Source organism: Danio rerio, chromosome 2 (genome assembly GCF_052040795.2).
Source record: "Danio rerio strain M-AB ecotype USA chromosome 2, GRCz13ab, whole genome shotgun sequence".
In the NCBI taxonomy this organism is placed as follows: Eukaryota; Metazoa; Chordata; class Actinopteri; order Cypriniformes; family Danionidae; genus Danio; species Danio rerio.
In genome coordinates, this window is record NC_141022.1 from 14,132,388 (window position 1) to 14,158,151 (window position 25,764).

Consider the following 25,764-nt stretch of genomic DNA (forward strand, 5'->3'; position numbering starts at 1 on the left):
GGCTCAGTGGAGAAACAACCGTAACCGTATCGAAGTGTTCTTAGAACGGTTTGGCACGATAGTGGAAAAGCAGCTAATGTGTCAGGGATTTGGCCCAGTCCACCAAAAAAAAAAAAAAAGGATTTTTGTCATTTTGTGTGTCACACTGGCTGAACTTTTATTCATCATGACAATCAACCATGGAAACTAAGGTTGTCTAAATAATAGGGGTGGGTGATGTGACCTAAAATAATATCACGGTATTTTTCATCTTTTGAACAAACGGTGACGGTATAATATCACAGTATAATAAGCTTATAAGCTTTTTCTTTTTGGTACATTTTGGGAGGAGTAGCCTGTCGTGTCCCTTTAGTATGTGAATAAATTAAATATTTTTATAATATAATAAGTAAATGGTAGGTATCTTTATCAAAAAAAGACATGGGAGAGTATTATGCATTCTCAACATATTTATTTTGCAAAAAACTAAAGATCTTACTTAACAGTGTACAACAAAACAATAATTAGCAGTGTAATAACAAAAGAACAGTGTAATAATGTGTACTTTTCACTAAAACTCTCTCTTCATCTGAACTCTGATGAAACTAGATATCCGAGTTCATTGCCAGGAACACCAGCCTGTTAACATTTTCTGGTTTCAGTGATGCCCTGCAGCTTGTTACAATATTGCCCCCCGAGTTGAAAGCAGGCTTGGAGGGTGAGCTTGTGGCTGGGATTTTTTTGCCAGACGGCTAATGTACGGGAAGTGGGAACATTGGAGACGACACCACTCCAGTGGATCAGAGTCACTGTCCGCCGTTACCATCAGAACATAGCCATCTAGCTCCATGTCAATGCCCTGCTGCAGTTTTCACTACAGCGGCCTCTGTCTCTCCGTCTGGTTCTGACACTCCACTCATCTTTTTTTAGATAGAATAGGCTACAGGCCAGACATTTCTTCACAATGTTTCATTAGTCGTTTGAAGGCCACTAACCCTTTTGCCTACCATAGGCAAAGCTAATACCAATATGTTTTACTTTTTTATTTACAAGATATAAAGTAACAGGGCTCGAAATTAACTTTTTTATTTGGTAGCACCAGTGCTCCCAACTTCAAATATTTAGGGGCACCAAAAAGAATTTAGGAGCACCAGAAAAAAATTGGGAGCACCCACCAAAAATGAATGAGCACCATTGCAAATTGTATTTTAAGGGATTTATTGTATTTTAAAACAACATCAACAAAACTAACAAAAACCAGAAATAACTATCTAACTAATGCTGAGATGACACTGATATTTGTATGCAATAATTCCAAAATGTATGTCTAATAATTATAGAATATTAATGATGATGAAAATGACAATAGTAGTAACAATAAATTGCATTTCTCATTAAATGCTGCCTATACAATGTGCTTGAATGTGAGTTATCTGCTATAAAATTATGAATTATTTAAAATATGAAGCATTGCAGTAAGAAATATTTATTTTGAACTATTGTTTTTATATACATGTCAATATAATAAATAATATTTCTGCTACAAAACAAATGAAAGATTACAATAAATGATTCAATTCAATGCTGAAAGCTGCAAAACAGTCATCAGTAACTAAATAGCAAAATAATATACATCTCAAAAAAGGATGACAAAAGAAAGTAAGAAAAGTCTCACTTCTGCCACTCTTTAAAGGTTTTGTTTTCGGTTTGTGTCATTTTAAATGCTTTAAAAGCTGATCTTCATTTTTCTGTGTTTGTGGAAAGCAGGCGAGTCAGCTGACCCAATATATGAGCAGGCAGAGCAGGATTCTCGCAATGATCATCGGACCAATACCGCTTTTTGTAACGAGCTGCAGTTTTAGTGTAAACTCAGTTAAGGCGAGCTTCTTTAGCGATGATGTTTACGGTATTAGATTTTACATTTAGCGAACATTTGCGCTGAACACGCAGTGAATGCAATGCATTGAGATTTGGGTGCCTTCTCCGAAAACACTTGATTGGTCTCAGCTGGCGGATCAATATTCACCACATTTCATGATCGCTCTCATCTGCTTCTTTATTATTATTAATATTATAACTAAGTGGGGTTTGCAATCCCGTGTGCTTTTCACTCTTCAGCCGTTTGCATTCCCGGCAGTCAAAAAAAGCTCCCAGTCATTTGTTAGTGGAAAGCCTTCTGTGATTGACAGCTAATATGAAACAATATAGTGGCAGGGAAGAGCGATTCAGCACATTTTTAGAAAAAAATCTAAACAGGTCGCGCTACAACCATTATATGCAGTAACAATTAAATGTTCCCAAGTATATTATGAGGTCGCATAGCTTAAATTTCGGGCACATATAATTGATTTATTATGGTATTGATGGTATTAGAAAATCCATGTCGTGGAGCAATTATTTGGTAAGAAGAGTCAAATATACACTCAAAAAAAAAAGAATATTTGTATATATACAGTATTTTCTGTTTGTACAAATGTATTAAATTTATTAAATTTACAAATGTAAAGTGTTGCTCTTCCTCGAGTATGCTCCTTCAGTTGGTTAATCCTACAGGGTTTTTAAAATCCTCCATTCTCAAACAAAACTAAAATAAAAAGATATGTATATGCTCCCACACTTGATAGGTTAATGGGGTGATTCAAATTTTATTGCAATTAGAGGTCCATTTAGCAAATATTGCAAACAATGTAAATGTATGATATTTATGGAATACACATGATTGAGTAACACTAGAATAACAGTACATGAATAATGATGTATTAATATGTAAACTAAACATTATTATGAATTAATGATGAGTAAAGGGATTTTCTGATCATGAACTTTAACTACAACAAGTCAGATGAGTTTATGCGTGAATAACGGCTACCTTAATCGCTTGTTAGTACATGATTGTTTGTTAATTAATGTACAAAGTACTTCATTAGTTTATCCTTAATTTAACCATCACAATCTCATGATAAGTTAATGTATAATTATATAATGACTTTACTTGGAGGGGCACATCCTCATTAACCTATTCTTAACTACTCATGAACTCCTTATGAACTCCACGTCTGTCTAGTGTGTTAACACTGAATAACAATAGAAAAGTTTTCTGTCAACATCAACATTACCAGTTTAAACTCAGGAGTTCATGAGTAGTTAAGGGTGAGTTCATGATGATGTGCCCCTCCAAGTAAAGTCACAACATAATTATACATTAACCGCTCATGAGTTCATGTTGATTACATTTAACCTAAACTTAAATGTTAATTAATACATTAATTAACAACATGTACAAACAAGTAATTAAGGTAGCCATTATTCAAACATGAACTCATGTTGTAGTTAAAATTATTTCATGATTAGTGCATGTCTTAACTCATTAATTCATAATAAGGTAATGTTTAGTTTACATATTAATACATCATTATTCATGTACTGTTATTGTAAAGTGTTACCCATGATTGTATATGAATCGCTCCTCATAAATGGATCATTTTTAGTTTAATTGCTTACACAGAAAAATGATTGAAAATGGACTAATTTTGATCAACAAGCACTATGCAATTAGTTTTTGTGCAAACTACAGTTAATCATACTTACTGTTTCCACACAGGCCAAGGCAATCAATAAGAAGTCCCAATCTGATGTGAACAAAAATCTAATTGTTCAGAGATCTTAACTGAATTTTATTATTTATTAACTCCACTTAATACAACATAGGATGAGTTATTAGGTATTGACTATGAAATTAAAATCACCTAGGATTAATAAATGCTTTTGTAGTTGTCATTAAATTTGCTTTGCCTAAATCAACTGACATTAGCAATTGAAACCTTACTGTACAAAGTTTACTACCAAAAGACCTTTAAACAATCACTGAATTTTTTATGTCAGAGGCCAGACAAACATGTAAAAATGTTCATGTTTGAAAATGTGCTGTGATTGACAACTATTGGCAATAAAACAATCTGAATATCATTAAAGGCACTCTAAATGTTAAAATGATTATTCCCTCTACTTTTATATATTAACAAATTTGCTTTCCACTAACTCTCTGTGCCACCCCCTGCAAGATGCCACCATGGGTTATTTCTTATATTGCCCATGTGTCACACCTGCTGCAGTGCCCTCTGGTGGTTTTCAAGGACACCAGTTTTTGTTTTGGTTTTTGTGTTTTGTATCCTAGTCATGTGATCACTCCTTGTTTCCAGCTGTCCCTCATTGTCTAATTATAATAGTTCTGTCTTTTATTATCCCTGTTATGTTGTGTTTAGTTTGCCTTTGGATTTTCAATGTTCTGTTTGGGTTTGTCGTGCTTTATTCGTGATCTGGTTCACCGTGTTTGGTTTGTTCACTTTGTTTAGTATCTTTACTATGTTTTTGGATATCTGTTTAGTTTGTGTTTGATTCACTTTTGAGCTTCATTTTTGCACTTCATGTTTTCCTCGATTTTGGTACCTTGCCTGTCCCTTTGTCATTTTTTTGGGATCTTTATTGTTTGGCAATAAATGTGTTTTGCTGCACTTGGATCTTTCCCTTGTTTTTGTGATACCCAGTCGTGACACCATGCCTAAATCCACATCTTTGGTTTGGGTTATGAAAATAGGCTGACATAGTTGTAAAGTTATATATTACATGAAAATAAAGTGTAAAGAGATATTGACCACCAACCCGGTCTCATCAATCATTTTTCATGCATATGATATGCCAGTTCTCCACTTGCTTCGATATGGACCTACATCAGGTCAACTGTGCGTTGGAACCGAGTCTTGTTCATGATGTTTTTGCCGTAAAGTTGGTGCGTGGTATTTGTACGCATCGGTTCTCAACAAAAGTAAATGAGGAGAACTGGCATAAATGGATTTTGGCATATGCATTGCACCGCAAGGGAAAGTGTAAAGTCATGTTATTTGTACGCAGATTGATAAGACAGGGTTGTAACCACAGTCTGGGCTGCGTTTCACAAACAACGACATAACTAGAGGCTGAACTATCATAGTGTGATGCATCGTTTAAGAAATAATTAATGTAGTGATCAATGTCTTACCAAAATCATAGTTTCTCTGTCTCAGGTCCATCATTTGAACCATGTCAGTTATAATGTAAAACCTCCATAATGATGCTCTAAACAGGGCAGAGTGACAACTTATTTTGAGAAAATGACCATCATTTTTTGTTTTACACACACGCACACACACACACACACACACACACACACGCGCACACACACACACACACACACACACACAAAAAATCAAATAGTTTTATTAAAAAACTTGCACTCGTTTTTTATATTAACTGAAATATATGTAAATGGCACGTATAGGGCCAATGTTTTCTTTACAAATATTCATCCAGTCATTTTCTTTTCGACCTATTTCCTTTATGAATGAACTGTTCATCACAGCGCAATGAACCGCCAACTTATCCAGCATATGTTTTACGCAGCGGATGCCCTTTCAGCTGCAACCCATCACTGGGAAGCATCCATACACACACACTACGGCCAATATTAGCTTACCCAATTCACCTGTACCGCATGTCTTTGGACTTGTGGGGGAAATCGGAGCACCCAGAGGAAACCCATGCAAACGCAGGGAGAAAATGCAAACTCCACACAGAAATACCAAATGACCCAGCCGAGGCTCGAACCAGCAACCTTCTTGCTGTGAGGAAAAAACGCTTCAGTGAATTGTCTCTACTTCAGGGCGTAGGCGCGCCTCATGGAGGGGGCTCTAGCCTGAGTGATGGTATTAACCATAGCAGTCTGTAGGTTACCTAAGTCTTGCTCGCAACTAAAGAACACACGTGGAGGTTCCAAAGATCGGGCGAGGGTGCCAGAGGGTGCCTTGTCTCTGAAAGAGTAGGTCCTCGCTCCTGAGAGAGTAAAACTGGGTTCCTTTCCACAGGCCCACAGCTGCATGCCCGGAACACACAGCCCCCCAGCCTATGCTGGAAGCATCTGTTGAAACAACAACATGACTAAACGCCTGTCCTTGAGGCACTCAGGCTTGTAGAAACGAGGGGTCATTCCAGGGGGCTAAGGGTGCAGCGACACAGCGCAGTAACAATGACTCGGTGTGTGCTCGCGTGCCAAGTGCATCTGGGGACTCGATCGTGAAGCCAGTGTGGTCTCATATGGAGTAATCTTAGCAGCGTGACAGCAGCTGCAGATGCCATATGCCCCAGGAGTCTCTGAAAAAATTTCAGTGGGACCACTATTTTGCTGTCGAACTCTCTCAGACAGTTCAGCATTAGCTGACCACACTCTCCGGAAAGGCGCATTGTCATGGTGACTGAGTCCAGCTCCAGCACAAGAAAAGAGATCCTCTGCAAGGGGGCGAGTTTGCTCTTTTCTCGGTTGACTTGAAGCCCCAAGAGGTGAAGGTGCCGGAGCACCTTGTCTCTGTGCATAATCAATTTCTCCCGAGAGTGGGCTAAAATCAGCCAGCCAGACAATTAAGTATGCGGATGCCCGCGAGACTGAGAGAGCCCAAAGGGAAGGATTTTGTATTGCCAAGCTCGACCTTCGAACGCAAACCACAGAAACTGACGGTGGCATAGAAAAATGGACATATAGAAGTACACGTCTTTCAGGTCTCTTGCTGCAAACCAATCCTGAGGACGAAGGGACCCGAGGATGTGTTTCTGCAGGAGCATTCTGAACAGCAGCTTGTAAAGACAACGGTTCAAAATGCACAGATCTAGGATCATCGTGCTTTTTTTTGGGCGTGATGAAGTACAGGCTGTAAAACCTGCTCTCTATCTTGGCTGAAGGGACCGGCTCGATTGCATCCTTTGCCAGGAGGACAGAAGTCTCCTCTCGCAAGACAGGGGGCTGACCCTGGTGAAATACACACCCGTGAACTTGGGGGGACCGTTTTTCAAATTGTATCGTTTAGCCGAGTCTGATTGTGCACATGAGCCACCTTGAAGGGGCTGGCCCATGCTAACAAGGCAGACAGAGCTCTCACTAATGGACTCATCGCTGCAGCAGATGTGGAAGTAAATGTGGAAGTCTCGGCGGGTAGAGCGGGCTTACGGTCCCTAGATGACATTACCCATCGCATCAGACTGCTCACTCACCACCTTGAATTCCCGGGTGAATTCACAGATTGTGTCGCCGAACAGGCCAATTGGGGATATGGGACATGGGGGAGTCAAGAAAGCGGACTTTGTTGACTTTGCATATATCAGCCAGGTTTAGCCAGAGGTGGCAATCCTGTACCACTAATGTGGACATCGTCCTCCCCAATGCACACACAGCAGACTTAGTGGTCCAAAAAAGCATAGTCGGTTGCAGTGTGGAGCTCGTGTTGCAAACTTGGGTCGGAGCCAGTGCCTGCACTTGGTAGCGCTGGTAGGTGGCCATATCGTGCAAGGCGGAAGCAGCCTGGCCCACAGAAACCATCTCCAGCCCCACGGTAGAACCACCACGGTAAAGAACGGCTAACATGTCCGTTTCAGGATCCGTTTTGAAATTGCTCACCTGCCCGGAGGGGGCGAGCGGATCTGGATTCTTGTCGGACAATGAAAGCCCACCCTCCGATGCTGCAGTGGAGGTCTTGTCCCCGGTGTCATCGAGCTTAAGGGTTACCATCTGGTTAGACAGCTCACATCCTTCGCTCGAAGCTTGGATGGAGCGATTGGAGAAGTGGGAGATCCGCGGGCCCGGAGGCGATAGATAATCTACCACTGGCACCCTCAGAAATGCCAGAGTGCCCGCAGCAGTGCAGGGAACACCTGGGGCAGTTCGCCCTTTTGCAAGGGCTAGCCGCGATCTTAACTGCGCAACAGACATGGCATCACAATGACGACATGAACTGCCTGCGAGCACCGCATTACAGAGGTGGGACCAAGTCATTGTTTGGCAAGTCACAAGTAAGTCTCAATTCATTGCCCTCAAGTCCCGAGTCAAGACAGGCAAGTCCCGAGTCAAGTCCCAAGTCAAAGACAACAAGTCTCAAGTCAAGTCCAAAGTCCTATAGTTTGATTTTCGAGTCTTTTCGAGTCTTTTTAACAGAAAAATAAAATGTAAAAAGATTATGTATGCCTCAATGAGGCAGCATTAGACCAACAACTCCTGTATGCTGCAAAGTAAAATTGAGTGAACTTGGTATTTGTCAATTGAATCTCGTGTGTGCTGAAGAGATGGAGATGCAAATCTGTCTAGCAGCAATGTAAAATTGTGGCACATATTGTCAATGAAGTAGGCTACTTCATACAAACAATAACGTTTTCTTCACATAACAATGAAGAACTTATTAATAATTAACTTATTAATAAGAATTTATTAACAATAACCAAAATACTAAATCAGACTTACATATTACATTTTTTATCTAATAAACCATAACATTTTGGCTGTATGTTATATGATGAGATATTTCCAGTTACAAACACTTAAAGACATAGAAAATAGATGTTGGATGTAAAGAATGCATTTTGTTTTACAAACATTTATTAAACATCCAAAAGGTGCACCTTTCTAATCAAATAAAAAAAACATTTAAACCAAAATATAACTAACGCAAGCAGAAATGTAACTGTGATAAAAATAAGGAAAAACTTGATTAGGTATTATAGCCTACTGTACTATTCACTCTTTAAATAAATCTCATTTTCAATCCCATTTTATCATGTCAACTAAAATAAAGTGAACACGTCTCTGCTGTCTTCCACATTATTGATGAGATCGTGGAGGACATTTTCCATGTCATCCTCTTCATTTTGAGGAAAAGCTGTTCCACAGGGCCACTGAACACATCTATTGGCATGGACAGTGTTTTGAACAGTACTATAGTAAAGTACTTTAATTAATCTGTTGGGGTCATATTATAGTTGCTATGGTAACACAAGTGTTATATAAACAAATGACCCAGTGCTGTAGTTTTTTTACAATATAGGGTATATTATACTACAATTCACCACACTTTACTGTAGAAAAACTACACTGTATTTTATTTTATCAGTTCACTATTCCTAATACTAAAGTATGCTGAAGCTTTCATTAACAACTTGTAAATAATACTAGCCTAAAACAGTATACCTAACTCTCAAAAACATTAGTATTTATTATAGAATTTAACTTAACCTCATAGTTTTTTGTGTATTGTTACTAAATAGTGTAGCAATATATAAACCATATCAACATTCTGGAATAATCAATTTACCATGAGGATCTCTGGAGAGCAAAAGCAGGAAAGGTTTGAGGCGCCAGTGTGGACAAAAGTCAAGCAAACGCAGAGAGACTGAATACGCGTGCGAGAGACCAGCCAATGAGATTGAAGTACCTGCCCACTGGTGAAAGTAATGCCAGAGCCAATCAGATTTTTCTTTCTTTTTATAAAGAACGGGGTTCGAATCCCACTTAGGCACTTGTAAACTATAATTTTAGACCATTTTGTCAAAAATCACTACTGAAAAAACAGCTTGAATCAGCCTAGGCTGGTTGGCTGGTTTTAGCTGGTCGACCAGGCTGGTTTTAGAGGGGTTTTGGCCATTTCCAGGCTGGTTTTCAGCCATTTCCAGCCTGGTCTTAACTGGTCAGACTGGGAGATGACCAGCTAAAACCAGCTTGACCAGCCTAGCCAGGCTGGGAGCCCAGCCAAAACCAGCTATGTCCAGCTTAAACCAGGCTGGTCAAGCTGGTTTTAGCTGGATTTTGCTGGTCAGTTTCCAGCCTGTTTCACCACGCCCTCAGCCCTTGGAACGACCCCTCGTTCCTACAGGCCAGCGTGCCTCTAGGACAGGCGTCCAGCCATGTTGTTGTTTCAACAGATGCTTCCAACACGGGTTGGGGGGCCGTGTGTCGCGGGCATGCAGCTTTCTCCTGAAGGGTGCCAGTTGCATTGGCATATCAATCGCCTAGAGCTGTTGGCAGTGTTCCTCGCTCTCCACCGCTTTTTACCGGTGCTGGAGCGGCAACACGTGCTGGTCAGGACGGACAGTATGGCGGCGGCGGCATATATCAACCGCATGGGGGGTATGCGCTCTCGCCGAATGTCTCAGCTCACCCGCCGTCTGCTCCTCTGGAGTCACCCGCGGCTGAAATCACTGCACGCCATTCACGTTCCAGGCACGCTCAATCGTGCGGCCGATGCACTCTCACGACAGCTGTTATGCCCTGGAGAATGGAGACTCCACCCCGAGTCTGTTCAGCTGATATGGGCGCGATTCGGGGGGGCCCAGATCGATCTGTTTGCTTCCCCCGAGAACGCTCATTGCCAGTTGTTTTTTTCCCTGACCGAGGGCTCTCTCGGCACGGATGCACTGGCCCACAGCTGGCCTCGGGGCATGCGCAAGTATGCATTTCCCCCAGTGAGCCTACTCGCGCAGTTACTGTGCAAGGTCAGGGAGGATGAGAAACAGGTTCTGCTAGTTGCGCCCCGTTGGCCCAACCGGACCTGGATATCAGAGCTCTTACTCCTCGCGACGGCCCTCCCCTGGCGGATCCCTTTGAGAGAGGACCTACTCTCTCAGGAACAGGGCACCATCTGGCACCCTCGCCCCGATCTTTGGAACCTCCACGTGTGGTCCTTAGACGCGAGGAAGACTTAGGTAACCTACCGACTCTGGTGGTTAATACCATCACTCAGGCTACAGCCCCCTCCACGAGGCGCGCCTATGCCCTGAAGTGGAGTCTATTCACTGAATGGTGCGTCTCTCGCAGAGAAGACCCCCGAAACTGCCAGGTTAGTGTTGTGCTCTCTTTCCTTCAAGAGAAGTTGGACAGCAGGCTGTCGCCCTCCACTCTCAAGGTTTATGTGGCTGCCATCTCCGCTTATCATAATGCGGTAGCTGGCGGCACCGTGGGAAAGCATAACCTCATCATCCGGTTCCTAAGGTGTGCTAGGCGAATTAATCCATCTCGCCCCCCTCTTATGCCCTCTTGGGATCTCGCCCTCGTTCTCACGAGTTTGCGAGCCAATCCCTTTGAGCCTCTCGAATCAGTATCTCTAAGATTTCTGTCCCTGAAGACAGCTCTGCTGGTTGCGTTGGCCTCCATCAAGAGGGTCGGGGACCTGGAGGCATTTTCGGTCAGTGACTCGTGCCTGGAATTCGGGCCGGATTACTCTCACGTCATCCTGAGACCCCACACGGGTTATGTGCCCAAGGTCTCCTTTAGAGATCAGGTAGTGAACCTGCAAGCGCTGCCCCTGGAGGAGGCAGACCCAGCCCTTTCTTTACTTTGTCCAGTTCGCGCTCTGCGCATTTATGTGGACCGTACTCAGAATTTTAGATCATCTGAGCAGCTCTTTGTCTGTTATGGCGGTCGGCAGCATGGAAGTGCTGTATCGAAACAAAGATTATCCCACTGGATTGTGGATGCCATTTCACTCGCTTATTCGAGTCGAGGTCAGCCGTGTCCCCCGGGAGTGCGTGCACACTCCACTCGGAGCGTTGCATCCTCATGGGCGCGTGCACGCGGCGCCTCTCTAACAGACATCTGTAGAGCTGCGGGCTGGGCAACACCCAACACGCAAGGTTTTACAATCTGCGAGTGGAGCCGGTTTCCTCAAGGGTATTAGGTAACCCTTTGGTGATTGAGGAAAAAACACGGTAGGGTGTTGAGACACGCTTGCTGCGCCATTTTCCCTAACACGGAGATACGTGCGCCCTTTTATCAGTCAGTAAAGTTCCCCGTCAGGTGAGCCCTGCCGATTCCTCCGTGGCCCCCAGCACTGACTCAGCGAAGGAGTCACTTGCTGGCCCACTACGTTGTAGGTCTGCCCACTGGTCAGCCCGCGTTTTGGGTATAGGTGCCTGCTATGCGTGATCCTCACTAGGCGATCCCGTATGCTTGTTCCGCCACGGCTAAGTCCCCCCCCTGGGCGGACCCGTGTCTTCCCTCTGCGCTAACCACTCTTTTGTTATGCGTACTCCCCCTTTTTAGGGCTAGTCCATATGTAAATCCTGCCATCTATCCCCCCTTGGGTAACGGATGGCCTCCGCAGCGTCCTCCCTATCGGGATTGCACGCTTCCAACGTACTGTCGTATTTTCCTAGAATTATCTAGATGCTCACGACTTACCAAAAAATATATCTAAATCCGTAAGACTTCTATTGAAGTAGAATAAATTAGGGCCAGGGACACGTTGGAGGACCGTGCCTCCCATGATGTGGGTGCGTCACGCTTGCTTGACTATCCCCTCATCGGGGGCGTTGGTAAGGTGCAGTCATTATGGCGATTTCCATACTTCTCCCATTCGTGGATTTCAATCAATCCACTCTATGGCACTGAAGTTCCCCAACCGAAGGGTAACGTTCGAGGTTACAGAACGGAACGGGAACGGGAACGGAAGTGCCATACTCCGTCGCCTTAATGACTGTCCCTTAGCTGTTTGAATGTCTCCTTAGCTTAAAAGGATGTTGTTTGCTCGCTTCAGGTGTGCTTATATGCTGGGATAATTGGCGATGCAGCACACCTGCGCAAGCTTACGCTGCCAATTCATTTTCATTCATTGGCCCGTTCAATACTCTCCAGACAAGCAGCTTCTGATCCGAATCTCCCATTCGTGGATTTCAATCAATCCACTCTATGGCACTTCCGTTCCCCTCCTCGGGGAACGAAAGGTTACTTCTGTAACCTCGAACTATCTCATTGAGTGATGGAATAATAAAGGTAAAACTTTAATTGAATGATCAGTCAAGTGTTTCCAAATGAAATCTGTTAAAATAAGAGTCCTACAAAACAGGAACAAAGACACTCATGAAACAAATGTGATTGTAAATTGTATTTTTTATTAGATGGTTGGTTTTAAGTACTTTAAAAATAGTAGATAATCCTTAAATATAGAGGGAGAAATAAAGAAAAACAAACAGAAATTCAACAATATAGATGCATTACATTACAATCTCACAATACAAATTTTATTAAAAACCATATGGAGGACTAAAATATTGCTAAAAGGCATAACATCAAAAATAATACAAATACCTTTAAGGTTTTAATTACTAAATAAAATTAATAGTATCAATCCAAAATATGAAAAATGTAACACTTTACAATAAGGTTGTATTAATTAAGTTTATGTATGTACTAATGTGAACAAACAATGCAGTGCAGTTCATTACAGTATTCGTTATTTTATGCTTTAATTAATGGAAATAAAATTATTGGTTAATTCTTGTTAAATCACAGTGCATTAACATTAATGTTAACAAGCATACCTTTAAATTGTAATAATGCAATAGTAAATGTTAAACTATAATTAATAAAGGTTTAAAAGTATAGTTCATTATTAGTTCATGTTAGTAGTACATAGATTAACTAAAAAAACCTTATTGCAAAATGTCACCAAAAATAACAAAACACTTTTTTCACAGTTTTAAGAGCTTTAAAAATAAATTATATATATATATATATATATATATATATATATATATATATATATATATATATATATATATATATATATATATATAACTAGTTATTATGGCATGTTACTACTAATTAAATAGTTAGAAAATACTGTCAGAGTATACTGTCAGAGCAAAACACAAAAATAAAACTTAATATGCGCATTGACACAAACGACCTAGTGCAAAAACATAAATTACAGCCATGTTCATTCATAATTATGTGAAATAAATCACGAGAGGGTAAGTTCATTGACTTATGCACAACAGTAAAACAATGCTTTTGCACAACAATAACACATTGCGAGTAGTAAAGTCTCTTTCCTTTGACAGATGTTGTAAATCCGCTGAATAAAACAAAAGAAGCAGATCTCGGATGTGTTTATTTCACTCTCCAAGTCAGAATGAAAATGGCATCTTCAAATTTCCCGCTGGTGCAAAAACACGGAAGTGCGCCACAAAGCACTGGTCGAAAGTATGCGCGCATGCTCTCTGTCTCACACACAGACACACACACGCACATACATACACACACACACAAACACACACACGCAGAGATAGAGCGTTCCGTGTCAACATACTTTTTATCTTTGGGCTTTTTATAGAAAGTAGCAAGTCTTTACAAGTCAATAGGCGCAAGTCCAAGTAAAAGTCATTCATGTTCAAGTCCAAGTCGAGTTGCAAGTCTGAAGTCATCAAATTCATGACTCGAGTCTGACTCGAGTCCAAGTCACATGACTCGAGTCCACACCTCTGCCGCATTAACATGCTGGACCCCCAGACTTGCAACGCAGTGCTTGTGCCCATCATCCAGGGACAGGAAATCACCGCATCCAGAAACAAACGGTCGGAGCACCATCCTGATAAGGACGTGCTGCATGACTGTGCTGCGTTTTTAGAAAATTTGCAACTTTATACGCACCGCTCTGGAGGACCAGACCCAAAGAACGACAGGCAAGGGAAAAGCCCAGCTCGATTGCTGCCGCCGCGTGTACACACTCTGGACAGGGAGACCACTCTCGTTCGCTTGAAATCGCAGGATAACAATAGGAGGAACTCTCATCGACTCTCTCAGAAGGCTGTAGAAGTCTCTGAAGCAAAAAGGGTGTCTCATCTTGCTTTTACTGTGCTTTTATGCTAAATTGATTGCAACAATCATCAGGTACGCAAGCTGACGCTGCCAGTTCATTTGAAATTTCATTGGCCCGTTTACATACTCTTTCAGATGATTGGCTTTCTGATCGAAATCCCCATACGTGAATTAAAAATCCACTATAGCATTGAATATCCCCATCAAAAGGGGAATGCATGTTTTCTCTGAGTTCACGTGGGTTTCCTCCAGGTTCTCCGGTTTCCCCCACAGTCCAAAGACATGCAGTACAGGTGAATTGGGTAGGCTAAATTATTTGTAGTGTATGAGTGTGTGTGTGAATGGATGTTTCCCAGAGATGGGTTGCGGCTGGAAGGGCATCCGCTGCATAAAAACGTGCTGAATAAGTTAGGGGTTCATTCCGTTGTGGCCACCCCGGATTGATAAAGGGACTAAACCAAAAAGAAAATTAATGAAATTAATGAATATTCAATATTCTGTGCTAAAGCATACAACCACTTAGCTATTCTCATATATAAATCATATAATTTGTTTATGGTTATTATTTACTATAGGCTATTTATTAAGAAAAGCAATAATAATAATTAATAATAATAACAACAACAATATCAAATATATATAATACAAATATATATATATATATATATATATATATATGTGTGTGTGTGTGTGTGTGTGTGTGTGTGTGTGTGTGTGTGTGTGTTTGTGTTTTACTGTTTTTATTGTATTTCTGCATAAATCAATGCAGATGCACATTTTGTTGCATAAGAACATTATAAGATTTTTAATCTGTATAATTTTTTCTTCTTCTTGTAAACGCACCCACTGACGTTATTAATCTTTTTCTTGCTTGCTTGCTTACATAAACAGTCATTAATTTAACTTCAAATAAAACATTTTGACATCAGCACTATAAGTGCGTTGGTATTCAGAAACTGCAAGAATACCTTGCATTTTTTAGAGTGTGTGTGGCAGCTCACGTGGGTTGAACTTTACAGAAAATGAGACTGTATTGGAGGCAGAAAAAGAGGCAGAAACAACACTACGTAATGTGACCCTACTCATTGAGAGCTGACGATGGTCTTTTTGACACACCACCTCACGGAACATTTCTCTGAAGCGCGAAGACATGAGGTTATACAGGATGGGATTGACCACTGAGCTCAAGTAGAAGAAGACACCAGATAGAAGATGCACATACTCAAAGATGTGGTGGTTCTCTGCAGTCCAGTCATCAATATAGCTCCACATTACACGATCAATGTGAAAGGGAGCCCAGCAGATTCCAAACACAATCACCAATGCACCTGTGAAAGAGTCAGCACAAAAAAGTAACTGTAATATAAATTACATCAATATACTATGTAAAAAAGGTTGTTTTTATATTTTTGAAAGAAGTATTCTAGATTTACCAAAACTATTTTTATTTAATAAAATATACAGTATAAACAGAATACTTAAATATATATTATATTATATTATGCTATATTAGACTGCATCTGGAAACTATTCACAGAGCTTTAATTTAACCATATTGTGTTCTTCTTACAGCTTTTTTTAAAATATATGAAATTAATTATTTTTCTCACATCATGGAGATAGCGTGAAAGATTCGCAAATATATTAAAATGGATGGGGAGCATCAGGGGACAACTGTTTTCAGATCTCTCCAGAGAAATCAGGCTCTGGGCTACACAAGGACAATCACAAATCCTCCACAGCCACTCCTTTTTTATATTGGATGTGCTTGAGGCTGTTGTCATCTTAAATGATGTCCTAGTCTTAGCAGGTTTTTAGGTTTTCATTAATGATCTCTGTACATTAATTACTGCTTTTATCTTTCCCTAAATCCACTGAAAAACTTCTTCACATCATGATGACAGCACTATGTTTCACTGTAGGGCTTGCATTGGCCAAGTGATGCTTAATTACTCTAGACAAGGTGTTCAATTGTTGTTTTAAAGACCAAAAATATCTGTTTATCATGGTATGAGAGTCCTTACGGCAACTTTTTGGCAAACTGTAGGTGGCTGTGCCTTTTACTCAGGAGTGATTTCTGTGATTTCCATCTACTGTACAGGCATGAATGGTGGATTAATGTGGAAATGGTTCTTCTGGGAGATTCTTATCGTAGAGAATTATTCAAGCTCTTTTAAAGTGACTGTAGGATTCTTGGTAGGGTTGTGTGATAAATTAAAATTAAAATCAAAATTGTTTTGAAATCTAGATTTATCAAAGCTGCAATTATCAGACTCATAAAAATATGTAGATTTTTTTACTTGTTCAAAATACTTAAATAAAATGAGCTTATACAACACAAATCTTCTACAGCTACTCCACAGCTATACTGATGACACTCAGATCTACTTAGCCTTACTGCCTAATGACTTCAGCCCCATTGACACCCTCTGCCAATGCATTGATGAAATTAACAGTTTGATGTGCCAAACTCTCTTTAGTTAAACAAAGAAAACTGAAGTCATTGCATTTGGGAACAGATAGGACATTCTTAAGGTGAATGCGTATTGACCTAAAAACAAGGTCAAGAATCTTGGTGTTATTCTAGAGACAGATATGAGTATCAAAGCAGTAATTAAATCAGCAAACCATCTCAAAAACATTGCAAGAATTAGATGCTTTGTCTCCAGTGAAGACTAAGAGAAACTTGTTCATGCTTTTATCACCAGCAGTGTGGATAACTTTATTGGACTCATTACCGGAGGAAACGACAGTAAGACAGTTAAAGCTCATCCAGAACTTCATTCATTGATTTTCTTTTCGGCTTAATCCCTTTAATCCGGAGTTGCCACAGCGGAATGAACCGCCACTTATCCAGCATGTTTTTAAACAGGGGATACCCTTCCAGCCGCAACCCATCCCTAGGAATAATCCACACACACTCATACCCTACAGACAATTTAGCCTACTTAATTCCCACGCAAATGCCAGCGACCTTCTTACTACGAGGTGACAGCACTCCCTACTGCGCCACTGTCACCCACTATACTATATTATATTTATTATATCATATTATATTACATTATATTATTTTATATTATATTATATTAGATTATTTTATATCATATTATATTACGAACAGAATCCAAGTCTAATAATGGCCACCAAACCACAGTTAGTCGCTAAAACACTTTAGCATAATTGGTTTGCAGATGTGTTTTACAAAGCAAAATATTATCATATTTTTAAGAGTGACTCGAGTTTCCAGGAACACTCGTAAAATGTTTATTTCTATAAAACAAACTGCTACCCCTGGAATGTATCTGTGGTGTTTATGAATTTTAGAATGCTTGACTAGATCTAAAATATTTTGTTTATATCTGAGTACCAAAGTACTTGCTAGAATTTTTGAGGATGGCCACACAGTGTAGTGCTGACCCATGGTTACAATAAGCCAGATGTAGTCTCTTGCTGTTCCTAAATCAGATCCTCTTTGTATTTACAATAACATGACACGAGGCTGATAAAACACAGATGAGTATTTTTTGTTTATCATTACAGATTATTCTTAACAAAGTTTCATGAGGTTTCTTCAGCTATAAAACCTTGCACACAGCACAAGAATGTGCCATTGTTACGAGTAAACTAAACATAGATTTTTATTTGTTTCGCACATGTAGGCTACTTGCTGAATTATTTCAAGGAATAAATTGCAATATTTCAAGAAGAATTAATTAAATGAATAAAAACTACATTATTTCATTTATCAGAAACAAAAATTTAACATTACACTGAATTCATAATTTTTTTTGTGTGCCACCCCAAGATTTGGTGCGGCCTCTTCTGGCCACCCCTAAGAAATTTTTCTGGGGGCGCCACTGGTGAAAACAAAAAAATATATAGCCTAGCATACGTTAATGCTTTTAATTTATAGTAGGTTATTTATTAAGTATGTGTACTGTATGACATGGTCCTGTTGGTTAGAACATTTCTGCAGCGGTTTGCACAAGTCAAACTGTAAAAGTAGACTTTTCAAAAAATAAACAATATCCTATTTAATCATCATCATCATTAATATTAAAAATAAAATATGATTTTTTTCATTTCCTAATAAATAGTAAATATTAAATTTCATTTCCCAACAAATTGTCTCATTATTTACTTATTTTATGATTTTTAAATAATATTAGAATACGTGTTAGCTTTTGTAAGTGATTTATGTTTTAGAATAGAATATGTAATGTTCTCAATAATATTAGTAAAGGAAACAGAGAAATTATGGCTGTTAGTATTATTAGTAATATACTTCTATAAAGAAGTTACCACCCCTTTTAGAGCATCATTATGAGTGTTTTATGTTAAACCTAATGTGATTTAAATGATAGATCTGCGACAGAGAAACAGAACGACACTATTGTTCTTTTCTCAAATGATGCATCGTACTATGATAGTTCAGCCACGAGTTACGTCATTGTTTGGGAAACGCACCACAGGCTAATTTTTACGAATTTGTAGGAGTTCTCTCATATGAAAATGTACAATTTAAAAAAGGTGTGGCACCAAACCCCACCCTTACACCCAGCAAGCAAATTGTACTAAATTATATAGTAAAGATTTTACGTTTTCATATGAATTAGCTACTAAATTAAAAAGTTACAAATTGCTGTGATTGTGAATCATTGTGTTGTGTCAGTGCCTTTGGCAAAGGTAGCTTGCACTTCTGTGATGACATCATCAATTCTGAAAAGTACTTAAGAGATTTTAAAGCACAATATGCTGCCTTCTTTTCCAGGGACGTCCATGCATATATCAACAAGACAATGCAAAACCACGTTCTGCACACATTACAAAGTCCTTGCTGCAAAGGAAGAGTATACTGGTTGTAAGAGGCTAAATTATCAAAAAGTTTGTTTATAAGACAAAACATTTCTTTTTGACTCAAGAAGGTCCATACTGACTCCAAAGGGAGATACTGATAACATCAGGGCCTGGTGTGTGGACTTTGGGGGTTTTATGATGTGGTCACATGTTGATTGGTCAGTTTAGAAGTCTCAGCATTTGGGTTTTAGTCACATGGTCAAGAAATATACAAAATAGGTGTAAAACCCTGCTCTGTGTCTTTTCCTGACCTGTCTTTTCCTGGTCTGCTTCTCTCCTGTTCTGCTCCTCTCCTCCTCTGGAGTCTATCTTCTCTGACTCTACTGCAATTAAGCTAACTTCTGAGCCTGCTCTCTTTGTCTCTCTCTCTCTCTCTCTCTCTCTCTCTCTCTCCCCTGTGTCTCTTCTTCTACCTCTGGTAACTTTAATTTTGAGTACTGAATTTGAGTACAATTTCTATCATATGTTTTATCATAGGCGAGGCAGTGGCGCAGTAGGTAGTGCTGTTGCCTCACAGCAAGAAGGTTGCTGGGTCGCTGGTTCGAACCTGGGCTCAGTTGGCATTTCTGTGTGGAGTTTGCATGTTCTCCCTGCTTTCGCGTGCGTTTCCTCCGGGTGCTCCGGTTTCCCCCACAGTCCAAAGACATGCGGGACAGGTGAATTGGATAGGCTAAATTGTCTGTAGTGTATGAGTGTGTGTGTGGATGTTTCCCACAGATGGGTTGCGGCTGGAAGGGCATCCGCTACGTAAAAACTAGCTGGATAAGTTGTGGTGACCCCGAATTAATAAAGGGACTAAGCCGACAAAAAATGAATAAATGAATAAATGTTTTATCATTTCATATTTTATCATTTTATACAGTTATTTTGTAATGAATTCAATTGTAACTATAGAGAATTATTGTAATTAAACCATCTCATTTTCAAGTATTTGTGAATTACTTTCGATTTAACATCAACATTTAATTGTTCCATATTGCAATACAATACAATCACATACTATCAATGCTCTCCCACATATATAGCTATTAATACTGCCCTTATTTTTGTTTTTGGTATAAGATTGCAGAGGAATGATTTGAGAAGAATGTACAGTTTTTTACTATCATACTGATAACTTTTTAGTCATTCGGCAGAACTACATTTCGAACCGCTGTGGTTAAAACCCATTACTACAAGGTATATTAAGACAATGGTACAATGCTACTTTTACTGAGAACTACTTACACTTCTGTTTGTCCAAACCAAACCAGCTTTTTAGAGTACAATAAATTCAATCAATAAATTAAATACTAAAATTTCTAATCTAGACTTTTTCACATTAAATATAAATACAATTTGGAATTCTAAAAATAAGGCAAATCAGGGTTTAGAAAAGTTAAAAGGGTTAAAAGACATCCCACCAAAAGACCACCAACTCTTAACTGACCTAAAACATGATTGTTACGTTTTTTTTAGAAGGATGTGCTCTAAAAGAGCGTATTTATATTTTGCTGCATTTTACCAAAACAAACATAATAATCAAAACAATCAATCTGTTCTGATTCCATTTCATTTGAACAAGGTTTAAAATGAACAGGCTTTGTTCATTCAGCAGTACTGTAGTGTGTTACACCGAATCCTCACTTGTGGTGAAGTGCATGCCATAATTAGAGTTTTGAATTAATCTTATCCCACGTCACATTTGAACTAAGGGTGTTGAACAATAATACAGATGCACTCTACTACTATAGTGTAAACAGGACGTCAGCTTAAAAAAGGTCACAATCTTACCAGATGAAAATGGTTTTGTGTCTCAGTTAATATATAATAAAATAATTGATATGAAAAATAAAGTTCATCATTAAAATGCACAAATCTTAACAGCAGTTATGCTGAAATAAGACTTACAAAGCATTTTTGTGACTTGTCGATGACGTGCCCTCTGATTGACCCCATCCTGACTGAGCACGATCTTTGAATCAAAGCACTCCCTTTCCCGGTGCAGCTGTAGGCCAATCAGCACATACAGCACACTGATAGTCAGCATCGGCAGTATGAAGAACAGCAGTGCTGTCACTTGCACCAGCAGGTTGTAGATCCACCTATCATGTACCACTGTACACACACCTGATTCTGGGAAAGTAAGTCCAAAACGGGGTTTTAACATCTCCACACCATGAATACTGGTATTGGGCAAGGCACACAATAGAGAGACAGCCCATAACACAAGGATAACACGCTTTGCATGAGCACTCGTCGCAACATGTTTGGTGTGCAGAGGATGAATGATAGCTCTATAACGTTCTGCACTTAAGGCTGTAACATTGAGAACAGAGGCAAAGCAGACTGTCTCAAAGAGACAGGTTTTGAAGTAGCAGCCAGAAATTCCAAACAGAAAAGGATAGTTGCTCCAGAGCTCATAAAGCTCCAGCGGGAGGCCAAGCAACAGCACAAGGAGGTCAGAAATGGCCAGGCTGAACAGGTAGTAGTTTGTCGTTGTGCGCATGATGCGATGACGGGTAATGACAATACAAGTTAGGATGTTGCCCACCACACCTACTACAAAGATGAGCAGGTAGGTGACACATATAGGCAGAAAGAAAGGTGAACGACAGGGTCCAAGGTATTTCTCCAGGTAGGCACTGCGGGATAGACAGAGGTCTGATAGGTTTGCTGTTCTGTTTTGACATTCTTCTTCTTTGGTGGAGCACCATGACGTGTTCACAACAACTGTGAACAGTGAACTTGGAGAGGAGCAGTTGTACTGTATCATTGATTATCAGATGAAAATTACCTATAGGGTTACAAAAAAAGACATACAGGTCAAATGCTTAAACTGTTATGTTCCACAATTTCAACAAAATATCATGTGGCACTTCAAATAGTAATGAAATGAAATAACTTGCATTTCAAAAATTTATTTTGATTGTTTTTAAAAAATCCTAATATTATTCACTCTTATTTTATTTATTTAGATTTTCAATTATATATTATTTTATAATTATATACTTAAATTGATCGTTGATCATGCTAACTAATAAACCAGGTTGACACATGGAACCCTACAAAAATAACTAAACGGGTAAAATTTCACATCGAAAAAAACAAAACAAAAAAACAATGAATTCAAAAGCAAGGTACTGGAACTTTCTACATATACACTTGCATATTTTTACATTATTTGTCATTTGTAATAATACATATACATGTTATATTTCAATTGCATAGTTTCTAGTTTTGAATAGGATAAAATGTACTGTCATTATATTGCATTATTTTTATATGTATTTAATTTCCGTCAAATTCATAAAACAAAGTGCAGTACAAAATTTAAAATACAGTACATTGTGCCCTATTATATATATATATATATATATATATATATATATATATATATATATATATATATATATATATATATATATATATATAAACTAATAATTCATAGGCACCCTCTTTATGGTCTTCCTGCAGTGTAAACTCATTCTATTCCTGTCTACTATTAAAAGTCATGAGGTAATTTAATGAGAACATAAACACTGCATGTTGGTAGAGTCTTAGTTTTGTTCACAGTCCTGCAAGGCACCAGGGTGCATAGTTTTTTTGAGAGAACACAATGTACGCCACAACAGTGCTATCATTTCAGTCACTGTGTGTACATTATAAACAGTAACAACTATGTCTTTTGTGTACTTTCATGTAAGTTTCATAAACTGAGCAAAACAAACTGAATAAACATATTAATTCATGATTTGAGTTATTTAATATGTGATGCTACAGAGTCCAGGGCTTGTCCTGAAGTGTGGGGTAGTGGATAGCTATAAGAAGCTCAGCAAGTTGCTTACATTTTGTTATTGAAATGCTACATTTGTTCCAATTATGTAGGTTGACTCTTAACTGTCTGGGGTGCATTTCCAAAACAATGACGTAGCTTGTGGGTTAACTACCATAGTCGGATGCATATTTGGGAAATAAATAATTTAGTTCTAAGTGTTTCCCTAAATCATACTCTTTCACAAAACCATTGGTTTAAACCATGTAAAATAAGGCATTAGAAGACATGTGATCAGCTTTTACTGTTATGCAGATGATATCTGGTTGTATAATACAACAAAACCTGATGAGATGTCTGAAATGTGTAAGTTAACTAAGTGTATTAAAGATGTTAAAAACTGGATGACCTACAAATTATTATTATTATAATTTTTTTAATTTAGACAAAACAGAAGTATTACTTATTGGCCCTAAATCCTTTACACAGTAGATCACAGAAACTTAACTTTTGAAAATCATATCTCCCATGTCACAAAAACTACCTACCTGAGAAATATCGCTAGTTATGAAGTATATTTATTTCAGATGCAGAAAAGCGAGTTCATGCCTTTATGACTTCTTGGCTGGATTACAGTAATGCTATGTTTGTTGGTTTCCTAGCATCCTCTAATAATAAATTTCAGTTAGTGCAAAATGTATCTGCCAGAGTTCTTACCAGGTCTAGAAATATGATCATATCACCCCAAATTTTATCCTCCTTACACTGGCAGCCTGTTAACTTCCGTATTGGTTATTAAATATTGTTTATGTAACCAACCTTCTGTCTGGCTATACTTGAACCGGCTCTTAAGTATCTCAAAACTCAGGGCTTCTGGTAATACCCAGAATAGCAAAGTCTACTAAAGGAGATCGAGCCTTCACATTTATAGCCCCAAAACTCTAGAATAGCCTTCCTGACAATGTCTGAGGCTCAGACATACTCCCTCAGCTCAAAAACAGATTAAAGACCTAATGATCTTTTTAGTAAAGCAAACACGCAATGCATCACATTACAGTATGATGCATGAGAAGGCTCCATGCACGTCTTAATGCACCAGACATTTTGTTAGAAATACTCATTTGCTTTATGTTTTTGTTTCTATGTTTGTTTATATAACTACTAATCTCGAGGCCACACACACACACAAACACATGCACACACGCAAGCGCGCGCACACACACACACACACACACACACACACACACACATTCGCGCACACACATACAGTTAAAGTCAGAATTATAAGCCCCCTTTAATTTTTTTTTTTCCTTTTTTTATATTTCCCATGTGATATTTAACAGCGCAAGGACGTTTTCACAGTATGTCTGATTTTTTTTCTTCTGGAGAAAGTTCTATTTGTTTTATTTCGGCTAGAATAAAAGCAGTTTAAAATTTTTAAGGACAGAATTATCAGCCCCTTTGAGCTATATATTTTTTTACAGAAACAAACCATCATTATACAATAACTTGCCTAATTAGCCCAACCTGCCTAATTAACTTATTTAAGCAAGTTAAGTCTTTAAATGTCACTTTAAGCTGTAAAGAAGTGTCTTGAAAAATATCTAGTAAAATTATTATTTACTGTCATCATGGCAAAGATAAAATAAATCAGTTATTAGAGAAGTTATTAAAACTATCATGTTTAGAAATGTGTTGAAAAAATCTCTCTATTAAACAGAAATTGGGGGGGGGGGGGTAAACAGGGTGGCTCATAATTCAGGGGGCTAATAATTCTGTTGATGTGTCTAAATCTAAACGAACTCCACTGATAAAGGACAAAGTCCGCTATTCTCCAAACCCTCCGCTGATCTCCCAACAAAATTGCTTGCTGCACACAAACAGCTTTGCTGTATTGGCCCTGACAGGATCGCGAGGGAAAGGATGCAACAAACCCCGTTGATCATGGAGATAAACACATACGAGTGTTCATAAACGGCTAAATAATGTGTGCCGTGTGTCCGTGGACGCAGTCTTACCCAGTCATCAACATAGGGTTTCACAGCTTGGCACTGCCAGGTCTGACTGTGTCTTGCCTTCGGCTCTTCTTGTAGGATAAGAAAACTCAGCTATAATGAGAACTCGACGTGTCATCTTTGCACTTGCAGTTTTGCACTGCGTCACCAATTTTAAACCCGCTCCTAAAATCATTTTAAACCTGAAAGGTGAAATTAGCTGACAAAAGCTCAAAATTATCCAGTTTTCCCCACAATTAAAGCTGACAGGTGCTAACATTGTCTGATCCTCAACACACACAAATCTGTTAAAATCCCCAAAAAGGTACTCAAGTTTCTTGAACCTTTAATCTTCTTCTTCGGCTGCGTCAGACAACAGACAGATATGTAGTAAGAAGATTTATGTAACTGTTGTGTTCAGTTACAAAGAAGTTTCACAAGGGGGAGCTGTTATAGTAAAATTTAGAAATGTAGAATAAAGAGAGGAGAAGAAGCTAAGACTGAGAAAGCTCATTCATTCATTCATTTTCTTGTCAGCTTAGTCCCTTTATTAATCCAGGGTTGCCACAGTGGAATAAACCGCCAACTCATCCAGCACGTTTTTATAGAGCGGATGCCCTTCCAGCCGCAACCCATCTCTATGAAACATCCACAAACACATTCACACAAACACCCATACACTACAGAAAATTTTGCCTACCCAATTAACCTGTCCCGCATGTCTTTGGACTTTGGGGAAA

General features: G+C 39.0%; 3 protein-coding genes across 10 annotated transcripts in view; 1 reads left to right on the forward strand and 2 right to left on the reverse strand.

Annotated features, from left to right (window-relative positions):
• LOC147846232 (uncharacterized) overlaps positions 1-25,764 on the reverse strand; it is an 849,179-nt gene that overhangs the window by 695,212 nt on the left and 128,203 nt on the right. The window lies entirely within an intron of this gene.
• LOC147837028 (uncharacterized) overlaps positions 1-25,764 on the forward strand; it is an 84,977-nt gene that overhangs the window by 34,844 nt on the left and 24,369 nt on the right. The window lies entirely within an intron of this gene.
• nmur1b (neuromedin U receptor 1b) overlaps positions 15,203-25,764 on the reverse strand; it is a 39,330-nt gene continuing 28,768 nt past the window's right edge. Inside the window, exons 2-3 of the mRNA XM_087240545.1 lie at positions 21,167-22,052; positions 15,203-15,747 (exon numbers count right to left, since the gene is read on the reverse strand). Of these exons, the coding sequence (XP_087096671.1) occupies positions 15,398-15,747; positions 21,167-22,031 (1,215 nt within the window). The 5' untranslated portion in view covers positions 22,032-22,052 and the 3' untranslated portion in view covers positions 15,203-15,397. The remainder of the gene's footprint in view (positions 15,748-21,166; positions 22,053-25,764) is intronic.